The following is an 18,953-nucleotide window of genomic DNA, read 5'->3' on the forward strand; positions in this document are numbered from 1 at the left end:
TTTAAGGGGTTGAAAAGTTTTCAAAAAATATGTCATTTTTTCAAAATTTGACTCTTGGGTCTTGAATTGTGTTACATTTGCAATATGAAAATTCACTGCGGAGAGCTCTAGCCATCTATTGGATATTTGCTGTGATTTGGCACATTCAATACTTTCATAATTGACAAAAAAAAGCATTTGGACATGTCATTTTGAAAAAAAAATGAACAAAAAAAAAGTCACTTTTTTCCTATGAAATCATATTCAAAATGCACAAAACATATGCCTTGTGCACAAGCAAAAGCAACCCAAAAAACGATGTCAATAAAAAACGTCATAAGCATGTTCATACAGTTCTTATACATGTGTAATTGACATAACAATAAAAAAAAATTTAAAAACGGTCCAGAAACCACTTTTTTAAGGGTTGATAAGTTTTCAAAAAAAATGTCATATTATCAAAATCTGACCCTTGGGTGTAGACTTGGGTATCATTTGCTGTATGAAAATCCACGGTGGAGCGCGCTCGCCATCTAAAGGAAATTTGGGGTGTTACAATTGGCAATTGCCATCGGAAAATTGCCATATGATTGGCCCGGAGATGGACCGCTTCGGTGGTATTTACAATCGTGTGTATGATTCGTGCTATGCCAATATGTTCCCATGTTATTTTGTCCAAATTAGGGGGGTTTTCCCTTACAAACACCTCTTACACTAAAAGGGCATTACCATTTTTCTTCACAATTTCACAGTATTATTCCAACATCATAGTGTGGAAATATATACTGCTCAAAAAAATAAAGGGAACACTTAAACAACACAATGTAACTCCAAGTCAATCACACTTCTGTGAAATCAAACTGTCCACTTAGGAAGCAATACTGATTGACAATGAATTTCACATGCTGTTGTGCAAATGGAATAGACAACAGGTGGAAATTATAGGCAATAAGCAAGACACCCCCAATAAAGGAGTGGTTCTGCAGGTGGAGACCACAGACAACTTCTCAGTTCCTATGCTTCCTGGCTGATGTTTTGGTCACTTTTGAATGCTGGCGGTGCTTTCACTCTAGTGGTAGCATGAGACGGAGTCTACAACCCACACAAGTGGCTCAGGTAGTGCAGCTCATCCAGGATGGCACATATCAATGCGAGCTGTGGCAAGAAGGTTTGCTGTGTCTGTCAGCGTAGTGTCCAGAGCATGGAGGCGCTACCAGGAGACAGGCCAGTACATCAGGAGACGTGGAGGAGGCCGTAGGAGGGCAACAACCCAGCAGCAGGACCGCTACCGCCGCCTTTGTGCAAGGAGGAGCAGGAGGAGCGCTGCCAGAGCCCTGCAAAATGACCTCCAGCAGGCCACAAATGTGCATGTGTCTGCTCAAACGGTCAGAAACAGACTCCATGAGGGTGGTATGAGGGCCCGACGTCCACAGGTAGGGGTTGTGCTTACAGCCCAACACCGTGCAGGACGTTTGGCATTTGCCAGAGAACACCAAGATTGGCAAATTCGCCACTGGCGCCCTGTGCTCTTCACAGATGAAAGCAGGTTCACACTGAGCACATGTGACAGACGTGACAGAGTCTGGAGACGCCGTGGAGAACGTTCTGCTGCCTGCAACATCCTCCAGCATGACCGGTTTGGCGGTGGGTCAGTCATGGTGTGGGGTGGAATTTCTTTGGGAGGCCGCACAGCCCTCCATGTGCTCGCCAGAGGTAGCCTGACTGCCATTAGGTACCGAGATGAGATCCTCAGACCCCTTGTGAGACCATATGCTGGTGCGGTTGGCCCTGGGTTCCTCCTAATGCAAGACAATGCTAGACCTCATGTGGCTGGAGTGTGTCAGCAGTTCCTGCAAGAGGAAGGCATTGATGCTATGGACTGGCCCGCCCGTTCCCCAGACCTGAATCCAATTGAGCACATCTGGGACACCATGTCTCGCTCCATCCACCAACGCCACGTTGCACAACAGACTGTCCAGGAGTTGGCGGATGCTTTAGTCCAGGTCTGGGAGGAGATCCCTCAGGAGACCATCCGCCACCTCATCAGGAGCATGCCCAGGCGTTGTAGGGATGTCATACAGGCACGTGGAGGCCACACACACTACTGAGCCTAATTTTTACTTGTTTTAAGGACATTACATCAAAGTTGGATCAGCCTGTAGTGTGGTTTTCCACTTTAATTTTGAGTGTGACTCCAAATCCAGACCTCCATGGGTTGATAAATTGGATTTCCATTGATTATTTTTGTGTGATTTTGTTGTCAGCACATTCAACTATGTAAAGAAATAAATATTTAATAACATTATTTCTTTCATTCAGATCTAGGATGTGTTGTTTAAGTGTTCCCTTTAGTTTTTTGAGCAGTGTATATATAAAACACTGCAAAATCACGTTTTTGACTGCACTGGGTTTTTAACTGAGTTACTAGAGGGTATAACATAAACAAGGACGTGAAAACGTAGAACAATTATCTGACGGACAGAAGAGTGAATATGCACACAAATGAAGCAATTATTTTTTAAATAAGTTTATTGATACATTTTAGATTGCAACTCAATTCATAAATACAAACTGTATACAGAAAGTATAATAAATGTAAGATAGTTAACTGACACGTATTCGCATTATTACAATGCTGTCTATATCCATTTGTTTTGCATAGAATGTGCGAGGATCTTCTTCATTTACATCACAGTGAAAACAAACAAACACAAAACGAGAAAAAAACGTTACAATGACTTCTCAGCCTTTGCAAAAATGTGTTTTAATCGTAATTGAATCTTCTCAAAGAGGACTAAATAAATGTATGTGAACTAAATTAATACCTCATACTCGAGCATGGATGACACAGCTATCACTCCTGAAAGCGTTATATCAGATCTGTATCTTAAAATATGACATAAGCATCCTCTTTTGATTGAATAGAGGACAGGTAACCAATGTCTCGTTCGAAATGACAAGCTGCACACTATTTTCAGACACGAGAGAATGGCCCCTAATGTCAAACCCAAAGCAAGGTACGAAGTGAAAAGATTATTGATTGTGAGTGTCATTTTGTCCTCATGCCCTCATCAACATTTTGTGCTCCTTTCACATGTAATGCTGTTCAAAATCGCCTCAAGACGTGACATAACACATATTTGTTAAGCTAAGAACTAAAACAAATTAAATTACACAAGAATGCACTTACACTCAGCTAAGATTTTTTTTTCAACTAAATATCTCAGAAACACGCAAAATATGTCATTCAATCAATTAGTGTTTACACCCATTTTAATGAATTAAAGATTCATAAAACAATTTTGCAAATTAGAATATCATAAACATGGCACTCAACGTCCTGCTTTTAGCTCATTAGATCTCGTTCAACTGGAGAGGTGTGAGAGACAACACATAGCTAGCGTTTAGAACACCCAAAAAATTTGTAAAATGGTATCTCTGATATATATCATTCTGTGTCTTGAGCCACTGGCGGTTAGCCTATTGAATATATATAATTATATCCCCGTCATAACAGAGAAACTATGTATGTTTCAAGACGTCTGTGACTCTCAGTCTATAAGAGTACCACTGCCAGACAGACACTAGGAAGGTTTCAATTTCCAGGTTTATTCAACAATGTCGCAAATTTTTTTTTGAAATTGTGATGATGGAAATGGCAGATATAGGATACATTTTCTAAAGATTGACACATTGTTATCCGTTCGACAGGGATGTATTTTTCTTTGTCTAACTTTCTTTATTGGAAAAATTATGATGGAAACTGTGTTTTTCCAATAAATTATGACTTTCAAGAATGCCTGAATTACTTGCCTTGCTTTTCTGGTTGCCTGGCAAGTATCAACATCCAATTATTTCAGATCTACAGGAGTGCAAGTTTCACCATTGCACGGACCGTGGAGATACGTTGGCACATGAGAATTTTTCATTAGAATATGGCAAATATTAGTCCATTATTGCATTCTGTCCATGCTGGCTTTTGCGGGCAACCTGAGAAATAAAACAAATAGGTGGAAGGGCATACAGGTTGTCGCCAATTTCTTAATGCGTGATTTTCCTAAATGGGTAATGGAAACACTTTTTTAAAAGATAGTTCAATAGAAACGCCCCTTAACAGGCAATTGTCACTTTCTAAATGGTGACCAAAAATCATTGGACCAGTTAAAGGAAACATACTGTAGCTATTGTCAAATGATGGACCCTTATGAGACCTTTGAGGTTGCTTTTCTGCTATAGTTGCAGGGAAATTATCTCACAAAACATGTAAAGGGTCTTAGATAATCCTTCTGAAGCTAAGTGTGAACTGTGTTTGATCAAGCACTTTTGGAAAATCTGATTCTAAAGTCCCCCATCCTATATAAGATCATTTATCTTCTTTCAGTAGGCCAGAAGACAGACTTGAACGAAGGCAATGATTAACAGTGTCTCTCATTAGAATAATTCTACAGGAAGTCCTCCATAATAATGGTTATTCGTTTGTGTACGCAGAAGCACTGTCATGAGAGTGACTGTCCAATCAACCTACATGGAAGCATCTGAAATTTTAGAGCAGTGTTTCCCAACTCCAGTCCTCAAGTACCCTCAACAGCACACATTTTTGTTGTAACCCCGGACACGGACACCTGATTCAACTTGTCAACTAGTCATCAAGCCCTCAATGAGTTGAATCAGGTGAGTTTGTTGGGGGTACTCGAGGACTGGGGTTTGGAAACGCTGTTTTAGAATTACAAACAGAGACTATCTAATAACTGGAGTCAGAATGACATGTATGTGCAGTGGACAGGAGAGTAGTAGAGGACTAGGGCTGCTTTTAATGATTTGCAATCCTTAGTCTGTTATTGGGGTTGTGGCAGAGGCAACCAGTGACCGGGCACTTAGCAAATACTCACTAATGAGGCTCACGGCAGCCATTTGCCCAGTTCCTAACCAATCAAAACACACATCAAACACTCTGGACAGTCTATAATGAGGAGGAAAATGGGAGTTAAACTTAATTTGAGTGGTGTTGATACAGTCCTCTGATCTAGTCAATTAGCACTGGACACACTCAGGTTTGTACACTTTGTGTGTGTCTGTGTCATAACTTTTCCATGGTGCAGAACACTGAAATATAAGAATGCTGTAGTTTGGGACAACTGATCTGCTTTTCAGACAACAATAACTGTATAAAACTGACCAAATTCAGTTCAATATGCCTGGGGAAATGCTTCAGTCATCTTGACATTTAGTTTATTATATACTATCAGCAATACTCAGTGGCATTTTACAGTGTGTGCGTCTGAAATCTAAATTAATAAAAGGCTTTTATGTGGAGAAAAAAAAACATTTTACAGAGCCAATACAAAACGTAACATCTCTTGAATATACAGTAGCACAACATTGACAGAGCTGTAAAAACCCAGCGGTAAAAACCCTCCTGAAGACTGTATTGCTTTCCTCAGCAGGGATGCTGCACTAATAACGAGTGGTCTAAGCTGAGGCAAACAGCCCCATTGAAATGGAGTAAAGGAAGAGGATGTCGATGCAAGGCAAAGTGGACTTGAGTACATCCATTTTCTCTCTAATAAACTTGAACACAGACACTGTTCACTTCAGATCGCTTCAGGAGGATTGCAGTGTATGGGAGCTAAGGACAAGTACTGTACAAGATGACTACGTATCAAGTCATAGTAGGGGCCCCTCCACTTTTTGGTTTGTGTGTCGGTTACTCTGAGCATCATTGAACAAGTAGAGCCAAATACACAGTCGATAAAAGGCAAAAAAAAGCTCTTTAGTAGAACAAATTCCACACAACACACGGGGAATGCAAAGACCTCACCCCCAACTGCCAAACAAAATGGGCTAGGATTCATGTGTACTATTGAGCTCAGCATGTGAGAAGTTCACACAAAGAGGACCAAAATAACGAAAAAGCAATATCACTTCTCCCAAAAGGCAAACATTGTACACTATACATGCGTACCTGTAGAATATCAAGATGTTGACTTATTCAATCTTTTTTTTTTTTTACAAAAACACATGATATTATAAAAGCTTTAATTTGCAAAAGAGCATATCCTCCATTTATCGAGGATATGTCCTTGACACACACAGATGTGATTGTGTATTTACAGATAAACTATATAAAAAAATGACTCTCGCTTATATCTCAAAAAACATGTGTTTACCAATATGTTGGCCCAAATATTCTTGTAAAAGGGATTAAACCACTGAAAAAATATGAGATAAGAAGACGGAGAAAGAGGGTGTGGGTGCATGCAGTTGGGTGAATCAGAGATATCTTTGCATTCCCATCCTCTACACACAAAACGGATTTAACCGAAAGGAAAAATCGAATGTACTCATTAACAAAAGAAAGTCTGTGTGATGTGCTTCTCCTTGCCACAAGTGCATTGATATAAGGCACAGGCACAATTTCCCCTCTTTGAACAGAGTGGGTCACAATGGTTCAGTCCCAGTACGAGGAAATGGTAGGGTGATCACCTATGAAGACCATCACATCTCCATCAAATCAAATCAAAGTTTATTGGTCGCATACACAGATTTGCAGATATGCTCTCTATGGTATTTATGGTATATAGACAGTATATACTCTATGGTATATATTGAGATATACTCAATGTTTACCATAATGTTCCCTTAGCTGTGTGGGTAAAAAATCTGTGCTGCTGTTGTTCTCTTCATGATTCTATAAAGTCGACATTGACGTGAATTGACATGATATGCAAGTGTTACCAAGCTTGACACATTGACAATCAAAATCATTCACAAAAGAAAACACTATTGGCACACACTTCATGTTTCAAAACAAGAGACAATATTGTTAGAACTGCTAACAAACTGGAAAAATGTAATCATAGAACAAAATAGCAATGAGCCTTCTGTCACTACATGTGTGGTAGATGACTTGAAGCAAAGAGTGTAAAATGGCAGGATATTGCAGGGTTTCTAAATGTGGGTGATCACCCTAGTGATTCTGGTACTGAAATTGTCTTCAGGACAGCGAACAGAACATTGTCACTCTGAGTGTCTCTTTGTAAATCGCAGGAGGATCCCTCTCAGGATCCTCTCAACCAGAGGGTTGTTAGGAGGGACAGAACACTTTGTGTGTGTGTCTCTCTGTGTGTGTGTGTTTGTGTGTCTCTCTCTCTCTGTGTGTGTGTTTGATAACAATGTGCATCATGTGTGTCGGTATGATCTATGTGTGTATTTTGTATGTGTATGTGTGTATTTTGTATGCGTGTATTTTGTATGCGTGTATTTTGTATGTGTGTATTTTTTTTCTCTCTCTCTCTCTGTCTCTGTCTCTGTCTCTGTCTGTGTGTGTGTGTAGGTTTGATAACAATGTGCATCATGTGTGTCGGTATTTTTTTATGTGTATGTGTTTCAGCGTTTGTGTGTGTTTCAGTATACATGTATGTGTGTGTATGTTTCAGTGCTTGTGTGTGTGCGTGCAAATGTTTCGGTGTGTGTGTGCATATTTTTGTGTGTGTATGTGTTCTAGAGGCAGACGTTGTTGCTGATCTGGCAGGTGGAGCCTGTCCCGGCCTGTGAGAGGAAGAGTTTCCCATTGGGACAGACGCACACCTCATAGACAGTCTGTCTGGAGGTGGTCCCCGATGGAGAGGCCTTGCCCTCCGGCAGACGCAGCAGCCTGATCCTCCGTGCGTCCAGATTGATCTGACCAAGAGGAGACAAGGGAAGATAAAGGCAGAGGGATTTTATTTACGTACAGTATGTGTAGGTGGGTAGGTTGCTTAGTGAGTGAGTGAGTGAGTGAGTGAGTGAGTGAGTGAGTGAGTGAGTGAGTGAGTGAGTGAGTGAGTGAGTGAGTGAGTGAGTGAGTGAGTGAGTGAGTGAGTGAGTGAGTGAGTGAGAGAGAGAGTGAGAGAGAGAATGAGAGAGCGAATGAGAGAGCGAGCATGAGAGAGCGAGCATGAGAGAGCGAGCATGAGAGAGCGAGGAGTGAGCATGAGAGAGAGAACTGTGTGTGTGACTCCACCCATGTATTAGTTAAAAAATCACCAAGTATAGCCTCCTCTACCTAACAACAAGACAATCAGAATGAGCTTGAGATGATAGATCACTCAAAGCACTGTTGACAATATACTGTAGATCTGTTTGCATAATCTGTTCATTGTAGAAAACAAAACACAACTCTACATTTTGCTAAAGGCATCTCTGCCATGCTTCTGGGCTGAAGAAAAGTGGCTATCGGCGGACAAAGCCACTACAGGCAATAACCTCTTAACGGTCACACACCTAACTCATCTCTGAGCGCTCCTTCATGATTTAAGATGAACAAATCTATACCCAGGCGTTTAAGCTACACTCTTAGCACCTTTTTTTCTATCTTGAACCTAAAAGGCTTCTTCGGCTGTCCCCATAGGAGAACCCTTTGAAGAACCCTTTTTGGTTCCACATAGAACCCTTTTGGTTCAAGGTATAACCCTTTCCACAGAGGGTTCTACATGGAACACCAAAGGGTTCTACCTGAAACCAAAAAGGTTATGCTATGGGGACTGCCCCCAAAAAACTTTTGGAACCCTTTTTCCTAAGAGTGTACCTATCAATTCCAGCAATAGCTTCTAACTTTAATTTGACATTACCATTTGAATTGGTGTTTCTTCTCTTTCACCCAACTTTACCATTCCATCCACCCAGTCTAAATGCCATCTCTCTAACCTCCCTCGCCCTCCCGGGACTGGACTTGTATTTGCCCGACCAGGAGTGGAACTGCTCCATATATAAAAAGGTAAAAGGAGTCATTATCAGGCACCTGGGGGAAGCATTCCCATCAAATGACCTGGAACACTTAAGCAGGGAGTCTCAGCTGACTTCTCCACACATCTGCTATTGAGCAAATCTCTGCAGTGAGAGAAAGGCTGGGGGATGGGCAGGTCTCTAATAGGCAAACCTCACCACTAATTGCGGTTGGAAGTGCCAAGGGGCTCCTAGAGAGCGAGAGCTGTCTGTGAGGTGTCTGTCCACACATCAGGCAGGTGACACATGGACAGTTGGAAGGCTTCTCAAATGGAGTGTGAGGGCAGACACCTCACAGACAGATTTAGCAAAGCACTAAAATGTCTGATATAAGTCCCATCAAGTCCATAAAATGGAGAGGGGTCTCTGTTTATGTGTTATATCATCTAGTCACATGATTCTGTTAAGTCTTCTTATTAAACTTTGGAAGAAGGGCAACAATAGGACAAATTAAGTTTTACCCTCATCCACATTTTCCTCACATCATAACATTGACAGACAGATATACAGATGTAGAGTATACACAGTGTGAGAACTCTTAATGCAGTTTTACTTCCTTCCTGACCTCCTTCCTTCATGACATCAGTGATGAACTGATCTGACATAACTTGAAAATGAAAGCTATCGAGTGAAATCCTTTAGATCAGTGACTGCTTTAAGGGAGGAGGATGGAAAGATGAAAAGATAAAAGTTGGGAAAATGGGTCCCCTACCTCTCCGTCTTTGGACTCCAGGCGTAGGTCACTTCTACACGTGGCCTGGATGTCCCCTGCCTCTGCTAGGATCTGGATTCCTTTAGGGGCCTCCATGTACAGAGACCGCGTGGGAGACTCCAGTCTGGAAGAGAGAGAAGAGACAATTCCACCAATGACAATATATAGTAAAGAATATCCAAGATAGAGCCTGGGAGAAAACAGAATAACCTCTATGGGCTAGGTGGGACGCTTGCGTCCCACCTACGTAACAGCCACTGGCAGCCAGTGGCGCGATTTTCAAAACCTTAAAAATCCTATTACTTCAATTTCTCAAACATATGACTATTTTACAGCCATTTAAAGACAAGACTCTCGTTAATCTAACCACACTGTCCGATTTCAAAAAGGCTTTACAACGAAAGCAAAACATTAGATTATGTCAGCAGAGTACCAAGCCAGAAATAATCAGACACCCATTTTTCAAGCCAGCATATAATGTCACCAAAACCCAGAAGACAGCTAAATGCAGCACTCACCTTTGATGATCTTCATCAGATGACAACCCTAGGACATTATGTTATACAATACATGCATGTTTTGCTCAATCAAGTTCATATTTATATCAAAAACCAGCTTTTTACATTAGCATGTGACGTTCAGAACTAGCATACCCCCCGCAAACTTCCGGGGAATTCGCTAACATTTTACTAAATTACTCACGATAAACGTTCACAAAAAGCATAACAATTATTTTAAGAATTATAGATACAGACGTCCTCTATGCACTCGATATGTCCGATTTTAAAATAGCTTTTTGGTGAAAGCACATTTTGCAATATTCTAAGTACATAGCCCAGGCATCACGGGCTCGCTATTTAGACACCCGGCAAGTTTAGCACTCACCATAATCATATTTACTATTATAAAAGTTTGATTACCTTTTGTTGTCTTCATCAGAATGCACACCCAGGACTGCTACTTCAATAACAAATGTTGGTTTGGTCCAAAATAATCCATCGTTATATCCGAATAGCGGCGTTTTGTTCGTGCGTTCCAGACACTATCCGAAATAGTAAAGAAGTGTCGCGCGCATGGCGCAATTCGTGACAATAAAATTCGAAATATTCCATTACCGTACTTCGAAGCATGTTTAAAATCAATTTTTACGCCATTTTTCTCGTAGAAAAGCGATAATATTCCGACAGGGAATCTCCTTTTCGGCAAACAGAGGAAAAAATCCCAAAGGCGGGGGCGGTCGGGTCACGCGCATAAGCCCAGTGTCCCTTGATCGGCCACATGAGAAAGGCGATAATGTGTTTCAGCCTGGGGCTGGAATGACGACATTCTGTTTTTTCCCGGGCTCTGAGCGCCTATGGACGACGTGGGAAGTGTCACGTTAGAGCAGAGATCCTTAGTAAATGATAGAGATGGAAAAGAAGTTCAAGAAATGGTCAGACAGGCCACTTCCTGTAAAGGAATCTCTCAGGTTTTGACCTGCCATTTGAGTTCTGTTATACTCACAGACACCATTCAAACAGTTTTAGAAAATTTAGAGTGTTTTCTATCCATATGTAATAAGTATATGCATATTCTAGTTACTGGGTAGGAGTGGTAACCAGATTAAATCGGGTATGTTTTTTATCCAGCCGTGTCAATACTGCCCCCTAGCCCTAACAGGATAATTATGCCCCTTGACTGCTGTTACTGAAACACATGACACACAAAGAGAAAAACAAACAGAAAGTGAAAGTGTCAGGTGTATTCACTACATCATGACTTTTGCTAATCGTTTTTCTTCCTACAATAAAATGTGTCTGTTGTTCATAGTATAACGGGCTTCCATTGTCTCAGGATCTCATATCAGAGTCTAACTTTTGGGGAGTGTTGTTATCCCTCAGTCAGTGAATGGAGATATGAACCAGAGCCTGGAACGTAAATATGGAGACAGTAGACAGTAATCTAGGATAAGAGGTTGTGGCTGCAGGTGAAGTTCTTCTCTGGCCCCTGCGAGCCTCAGCCGCTGCCCAACAAGGAAATGAAGTATCGATCACATGGCCAAACAAACAACTAGCAGCATTTATATTCCAATAAGTAGCTGTCATCTATATTCATATCAAACGGGTTTGGTTGACCTTACTTAAACATTTAAATAATGAAGGGGAGGGAGATGAATGCTAGATGAAGGATCTTGAATTATATCAAATTTCCCTTACATATTGCTGTGATATTACTTGACTATATTCTAGTATTGTATTATTATGTTATATACTGTATCATATTATTATATTTTATAAACTGGGAGGTTCGTGCCCTGAATGCTGATTGGCTGAGAGCCATGGTATATCAGACCGTATACCACGTGTATGACAAAACATTTATTTTTACTGCTCATATTACGTTGGTAACCAGTTTATAATAGCAATAAGGCACCTCAGGTGTCTGTGATATATGGCCAATATACCATGGCTAAGGGCTGTATCCAGGCACTCCGCGATGCGTCGTGCCTAAGACCAGCCCATAGCTGTAGTATTTTGGCCATATACCACACCTCCTCTGGCCTTATTGCTTAAATATATCATATTATAATATTTTTAGGATATTAGTGCCATCTGACTTGTTAACATTGGAAAAAGGAGGACAGAAAAGACAACAAAGGGGCCTGGGTTATTATTATAAGAACATAATAGCCACCGAATGCTGTGCAATGACACTTGGAAATCCTTAAATGCTTATAAGATTCAGGCAGTTGGAAATAATGTGGGCAGAATGTCAAAACAGGCATATCTAGCGACTAAGACACAATCCTAAATTACACCTCAGGTTTTAAATGATAGGCCATGTAACTGTTATCACACTGCAATCTCTCCATCTCATATTCAGCCCTTGAGAGAAAAAAAATGCCCTGTTTATACCTAGTGCTAATATGCTTCTTTTGACCATTGACTTATGGCATCAATGTGTCTTAAAGTAAACTAATAAATATATATATATTTTTTTAAATATATCAATTAGCTTGCATACAGGGAGGGACCAGGAAGTCTGGTCAGCATGGATGGAAAAGAGACACATTTTAATATCATGTGTAGACACGTCTGAAAAGTTGGGCACAATCAAAATGTGGACAAGATCAGGACAAAGGACGCATGTTAGAACCAGGTATAAATGGGTCTTAAGTTGTACACTGAGATGAAGATGAATGAAGAGTGTGTGAACAGATATGTTGAGGATATTTGTCACGACTTCCTCCGAAGTCGGTCCTTCTCCTTGTTCGGGCGACGTTCGGCGGTCGAAGTCACCGGTCTTCTAGCCATCGCCGATCAATCTTCCATTTTCCATTTGTTTTGTCTTGTCTTCCCACACACCTGGTTTCAATTCCATCAATGACATGTTGTGTATTTAACCCTCTGTTCCCCCCATGTCCTTGTCCGGTATTGTTTATTGTAAGTGCTTGTGCACGTTATGTCTGGTGTGCGTCGGGTTTTGTACCCATTTATTGATCTGTTTTCCGGTGGTTTTTATTATTAAACTGCGCCGTTGAAAACACCGTTTTTGCTCTCCTGCGTCTGACTTCTCTGTCGCCAGTACGCACCCCTTACAATATTTAACATTGAGGAGATGTGTTTAACATCTAGGAGACGTTCACCATCTAAGAATGTAATTGGAAATATCGAACATTTTCCCCTTGAATCAAAGCACAGATGATTGGTGGAGGGATGTGTGGTTATTTTTATCACTAGACTCTTTCATTTTTTGTCTCTCCCCTGCACAATCCTATTCAAGGATTTCATTAATGGACAAAGTGTTCCTTCATCAAATGCCCATATAAGCCTGGCTGTCACATTGCTAATGAATGAGTGAAGGTTATGAACCAACACTCATATTGATCCTGTAGTTGTGTTCCAAATGACCATTTACCTAGCACAAGCATGTTAGTTACTGTAACATACAGTGCATTTGGAAAATATTCAGACTCCTTGACTTTTTCCACATTTTGTTACGTTGCAGCCTTATTCTAAAAGTTATGGGGGAAAACTCCTCATCAATCTACACACAATACCCCATAATGACACAGAGAAAACAGGTTTTAGAATTTTTGTAAAAAGAAATATGTATATACAGCTCTGGAAAAAAATTAAGAGACCACTGCAAAAATATCAGTTTCTCTGGTTTTACTATTTATAGGTATGTGTTTGGGTAAAATTAACATTTTTGTTTTATTCTATAAAATTACTGACAACATTTCTCCAAATTCCAAATAAAAATATTGTCATTTAGAGCATTTATTTGCAGAAAATGACAACTGGTCAAAATAACAAAAAGGGTGCAGTGTTGCCAGACCTCGAATAATGCAAAGAAAATAAGTTCATATTGAGCAATCCGGGAGAAGGGCCTTGGTCAGTCAGGTGACCAAGAACCTGATGGTCACTCTGACAGAGCTCCAGAGATCCTCTGTGGAGATGGAGAACCTCCCAGAAGGACAACCATCTCTGCAGCACTCCACCAATCAAGCCTTTATGGTAGAGTGGCCAGATGGAAGCCACTCCTCAGTAAAAGGTACATGACAGCCCGATTGGAGTTTGCCAAAAGGCACCTAAAGGCCTCTCAGACCATGAGAAACAAGATTCTCTGGTCTGATGAAACCTAGATTGAACTCTTTGGCCTGAATGCCAAGCGTCACGCCTGGAGGAAACCTGGCACCATCCCTACGGTGAAGCATGGCGGTGGCAGCATCATGCTGTGTGGATGTTTTTCAGCGGCAGGGACTGAGAGAGTAGTCAGGATCGAGGGAAAGATGAACGGAGATCCTTGAAAACCTGCTCCAGAGAACTCGATACCTCAGACTGCAGGAGTGGCTTTCGGGACAAGTCTCTGAATGTCTTTAACTGGCTCAGCCAGAGCCTGGACTTGAACCCAATCAAACATCTCTGGAGAGACCTGAAAATAGCTGTGCAGCGACGGTTCCCATCCAACCTGACAGAGCTTGAGAGGATAGCTTGTAGTATCATATCCAAGAAGACTCGAGGCTGTAATCACTGCCAAAGGTGGTTCAACAAAGTACTGAGTAAAGGGTCCGAATATAAATTTGCAAACATTTCTAAAAACGTGTTTTTGCTTTGACATTGTGGCATATTGTGTGTAGATTGATGAGGAAACCTTTTTTTTTATCAATTTTAGAATAAAGCCGTAACGGAACAAAATGTGGAAAAAGTCACTGGGTCTGAATGCTAACCGAATACACTGTAAGTGGAATTAAATTCTACCAACCAGGGAGTTTGCATGTGGACATAATGCTTTGGACATAATGTCCACTCTTTGACAGAAAACATAGCTCTAAGTGTGTCTGCTAAAACAATAGGACACTACTTTGTTTGGAGTTGGACGTCAGTGTAGGAGGATGAGAGACAGCTTCAGACTATCTCTACTAATGGAGCAAACATTTCATGTTGGGTTTAGTTGCCATATTGTTATCAGAAAATAGTCTAAACAAAAATAACTATACCATCATTGGTTAGATTCACAAAAAAGGAATTTCAAAAAGCATTTATTGTTATGAAAATTAAAGCAACCACTCCCATGCATTAATCTTAGCCCAAAGTGCTCTTCCTCTTTGAAAAGCCTGTGATTGTGAGCCTCAGCCTGGCTATCTATCTGTATTCAGGGTCGTGGTGTGCTGTGTGCCTCAGATGCTTCTGGAGGGAAAATAAAACAGATTATAAGACACAACGTTACAGCAACAGCATCCTTGGCATTGTCTCAGGATCACAGAGAGTCGACTAATCAGACGCTTGACCAAGAAATTAAGGTTGTGTTGGGAATAATAGAAGAGGCTGAGGTAGACGTGATGTGCATCTCCTGGTGCACTGTTCAATTATTTATCTATTTAAACATACATTTTTTGAAAACGATCTGTTTTTACCATTGCCCTCACTGGCTTTCATGCAATTTAAATGTGAGCTTTTCCGAGGTGTGAGACACGGCGATGTATTGAACACGATGGGAGACAGAGAGCTGGTTTCAATCGCAGGGCGCAGCAGGTGTTTATTGTAAAGGACCACAGGAGGAGGCAGGTATCTGGGTCTAGGGGCAGGCAGAAGGTCATACACAGGGGGTCCAAAAAGGTAACAGTACAGGCAGGGAAAAGGCTAGTAACGTCGTCCAGGAGATCAGGCAATAGGTTGATAACAGGAAATCCGATAGGCTAAAGTACTTGCAGGGAATAGGCAAACACCACTGTTAGTGAGGCAGGCAAAAACTATCATACACAGGAAGATTACATTACAGTAAACACAGCGCTCCGAATAGAAGTGTATCACAAAACAAGCAATACCTCACAATGATGGGGTGCAAAGAACTGAAGTAAATAGTGTGTGATAATGACATACAGTTGTATGAACAGGTGATCAGAATTCAGGCGATTGGGATCTGGAGAGTAAGCTGCGTTCAGGGGATCTATGTGTTTGAGAGTGTGAGTTGGATGCAGACGTTACAGGCGACAGTTGCTATCCATTGGAGTGCTGTGGTTGGTTCCCTAAAATTCTGGGGGGGGGTTTAGTGAAGGTTCAATTACTCTGATAAATATATACCTTATAAAGGTGGTTTGTCTGACAGGTCTGGGGCTTATTGCAGTGTGGATGGGAGTGCTGACCCCATTGGGTCAGCACTCCCATCCAGCCCAACTACAGTCACAGCATTTGTTTTAATGATTACAAATCACCTCCAAAACTCTGCTCAAAGGTAAAACAGTTATAGCGGTCACACAATAAATCTGGATAAATGGTGGCTCCGTTTTCAAAGAAAGCCATTTATGGCTTAATGTCACATTACTTCTTGAGAACACATTCCATGTTCAAGGAGTAATTGTGGTGCTTTTTTGCTCTCAGGCTAGGCGTCATTTTGTTTTGTTTGTATCTGTGTAGAGAATGGGTCAGGACATCTGTCAAATAGTCCTGACCTCCTTTCTGCCGCCATAAGTGAGAAATGCATTCAATAGAAGGACATGGCCTATGGATGACACATTAACATCAACCATAGAGATATGATGATGATTATTGGTCAAATTCTATAACATTTGCAGGGAGTGGGAGAATATGACACTCAAAATAGAACATGGTGGGATCCTGAATTCTTACCTGCCAAGGATTCCAACACATTACGTAAAGATTAGATTTTTACTCATGCTCCACTGCGCTCACCCCTCTTTCTAATGTAATTGGATAGTTTCAGCCATATCTCATTTTCAATTGGCCACTTGTCATAAAATAATGCATAAATAGAAGAAAAAGCCCTAGCCTACAACCAACAATTACGCTGGGAGTTGTATGCAGGAGCTTCGGAGCATCATTCAAAGTGATCTGTCCTTTTCTGACGGAACGTTTTTAAATGATAATTTCAAAAGCGCCATAAATGATGGATGAGTCATCACACAAAGTCATATATCTGGAAGCAATATTATACATTTGTCATGGAATGCTCTCTGTCTGTCGCTCTCTCTCTGTCTCTCTCTCCACTCTTTCTCCAATTAACAACCCAAATAGCACTGTAACAGTAATCCAAATGAAATCTATATGTATCTACACCAAATGAATTTACACAAGATATAGTAGGAATCAAATGTACATCAGTAAATATATTAGAGTGAGCTATGTCAAGAATCCGGTATATAAATAAATATTTGAGGTGATGTCAGGGAGTGGGAGAGAACTGTGTGTTTATAGTGTGTTCATTTTGATTGATGGGTGTCAGAATGTTCGCTGTACATGGTGGCAGGGCTGATAACCATTGTCACCTGTCAGCGAGGGTAAGCCCACTGTTGCCTTCTCTCCTCTCACTCTGACAGGGCCAGGGGGAGGGACATAAGTTCTGTGTCTGTGGCTTTACTAAGTTATTTTAGGGGGTAAGGTGGAAGGTGAAGTGAGTGTGTCTGTGTGTGGGTGGGTATGTGTGTGTGTATATATACAGTTGAAGTCGGAAGTTTACATACACCTTAGCCAAATAGATTTAAACTGTGCACCCCTTCTCAAAAAACCTACACTCGATCCCTCCGATGTCAACAACTACAGACCAGTATCCCTTCTTTCTTTTCTCTCCAAAACTCTTGAGCGTGCCGTCCTTGGCCAGCTCTCTTGCTATCTCTCTCAGAATGACCTTCTTGATCCAAATCAGTCAGGTTTCAAGACTGGTCATTCAACTGAGACTGCTCTTCTCTGTGTCACGGAGGCTCTCCGCACTGCTAAAGCTAACTCTCTCTCCCCTGCTCTCAACCTTCTAGACCTATCTGCTGCCTTTGATACTGTGAACCATCAGATCCTCCTCTCCACCCTCTCCGAGTTGGGCATCTCCGGCGCAGCTCACTCTTGGATTGCGTCCTACCTGACAGGTCGCTCCTACCAGGTGGCATGGCGAAAATCCGTCTCCGCACCACGTGCTCTCAACACTGGTGTCCCCCAGGGCTCAGTTCTAGGCCCTCTCCTATTCTCGCTATACACCAAGTCACTTGGCTCTGTCATATCCTCACATGGTCACTCCTATGATTGCTACGCAGACGACACACAATTAATCTTCTCCTTTCCCCCTACTGATAACCAGGTGGCGAATCGTATCTCTGCATGTCTGGCAGACATATCAGTGTGGATGACGGATCACCACCTCAAGCTGAACCTTGGCAAGACGGAGCTGCTCTTCCTCCCGGGGAAGGACTGCCCGTTCCATGATCTCGCCATCACGGTTGACAACTCCATTGTGTCCTCCTCCCAGAGTGCTAAGAGTCTTGGCGTGACCCTGGACAACACCCTGTCGTTCTCCGCTAACATCAAGGCGGTGACCCGATCCTGTAGGTTCATGCTCTACAACATTCGCAGAGTATGACCCTGCCTTACACAGGAAGCGGCGCAGGTCCTAATCCAGACACTTGTCATCTTCCGTCTGGATTACTGCAACTCGCTGTTGGCGGGGCTCCCTGCTTGTGCCATTAAACCCCTACAACTCATCCAGAACGCCGCAGCCCGTCTGGTGTTCAACCTTCCCAAGTTCTCTCACGTCACCCCGCTCCTCCGCACACTCCACTGGCTTCCAGTTGAAGCTCGCATCTGCTACAAGACCATGGTGCTTGCCTACGGAGCTGTGAGGGGAACGGCACCTCCGTACCTTCAGGTTCTGATCAGGCCCTACACCCAAACAAGGGCACTGCGTTCATCCACCTCTGGCCTGCTCGCCCCCCTACCTCTGTGGAAGCACAGTTCCCGCTCAGCCCAGTCAAAACTGTTCGCTGTTCTGGCACCCCAATGGTGGAACAAGCTCCCTCACGACGCCAGGACAGTGGAGTCAATCACCACCTTCCGGAGACACCTGAAACCCCACCTCTTTAAGGAATTCCTGCGATAGGATAAAGTTATCCTTCTACGCCCCCCCAAAAAAGATATAGATGCACTATTGTAAAGTGGTTGTTCCACTGGATATCATAAGGTGAATGCACTAATTTGTAAATCGCTCTGGATAAGAGCGTCTGCTAAATGACGTA

At 42.0% G+C, this 18,953-nt stretch overlaps 1 protein-coding gene across 2 annotated transcripts in view; it reads right to left on the minus strand.

The window, feature by feature from the left end:
• Nucleotides 1–2,490: 2,490 nt before the first annotated feature.
• Nucleotides 2,491–18,953, minus strand: part of LOC106568000 (delta-sarcoglycan) — a 351,309-nt gene continuing 334,846 nt past the window's right edge. For both annotated transcript variants that reach the window (XM_014137970.2, XM_014137971.2), the window contains exons 7-8: nt 9,455–9,578; nt 2,491–7,659 (exon numbers count right to left, since the gene is read on the minus strand). In XM_014137970.2, coding sequence (XP_013993445.1) covers nt 7,480–7,659; nt 9,455–9,578 — 304 coding nt within the window. In that variant the 3' untranslated portion in view covers nt 2,491–7,479. The remainder of the gene's footprint in view (nt 7,660–9,454; nt 9,579–18,953) is intronic.

Source organism: Salmo salar, chromosome ssa13 (genome assembly GCF_905237065.1).
Source record: "Salmo salar chromosome ssa13, Ssal_v3.1, whole genome shotgun sequence".
Classification (NCBI taxonomy): domain Eukaryota; kingdom Metazoa; phylum Chordata; class Actinopteri; order Salmoniformes; family Salmonidae; genus Salmo; species Salmo salar.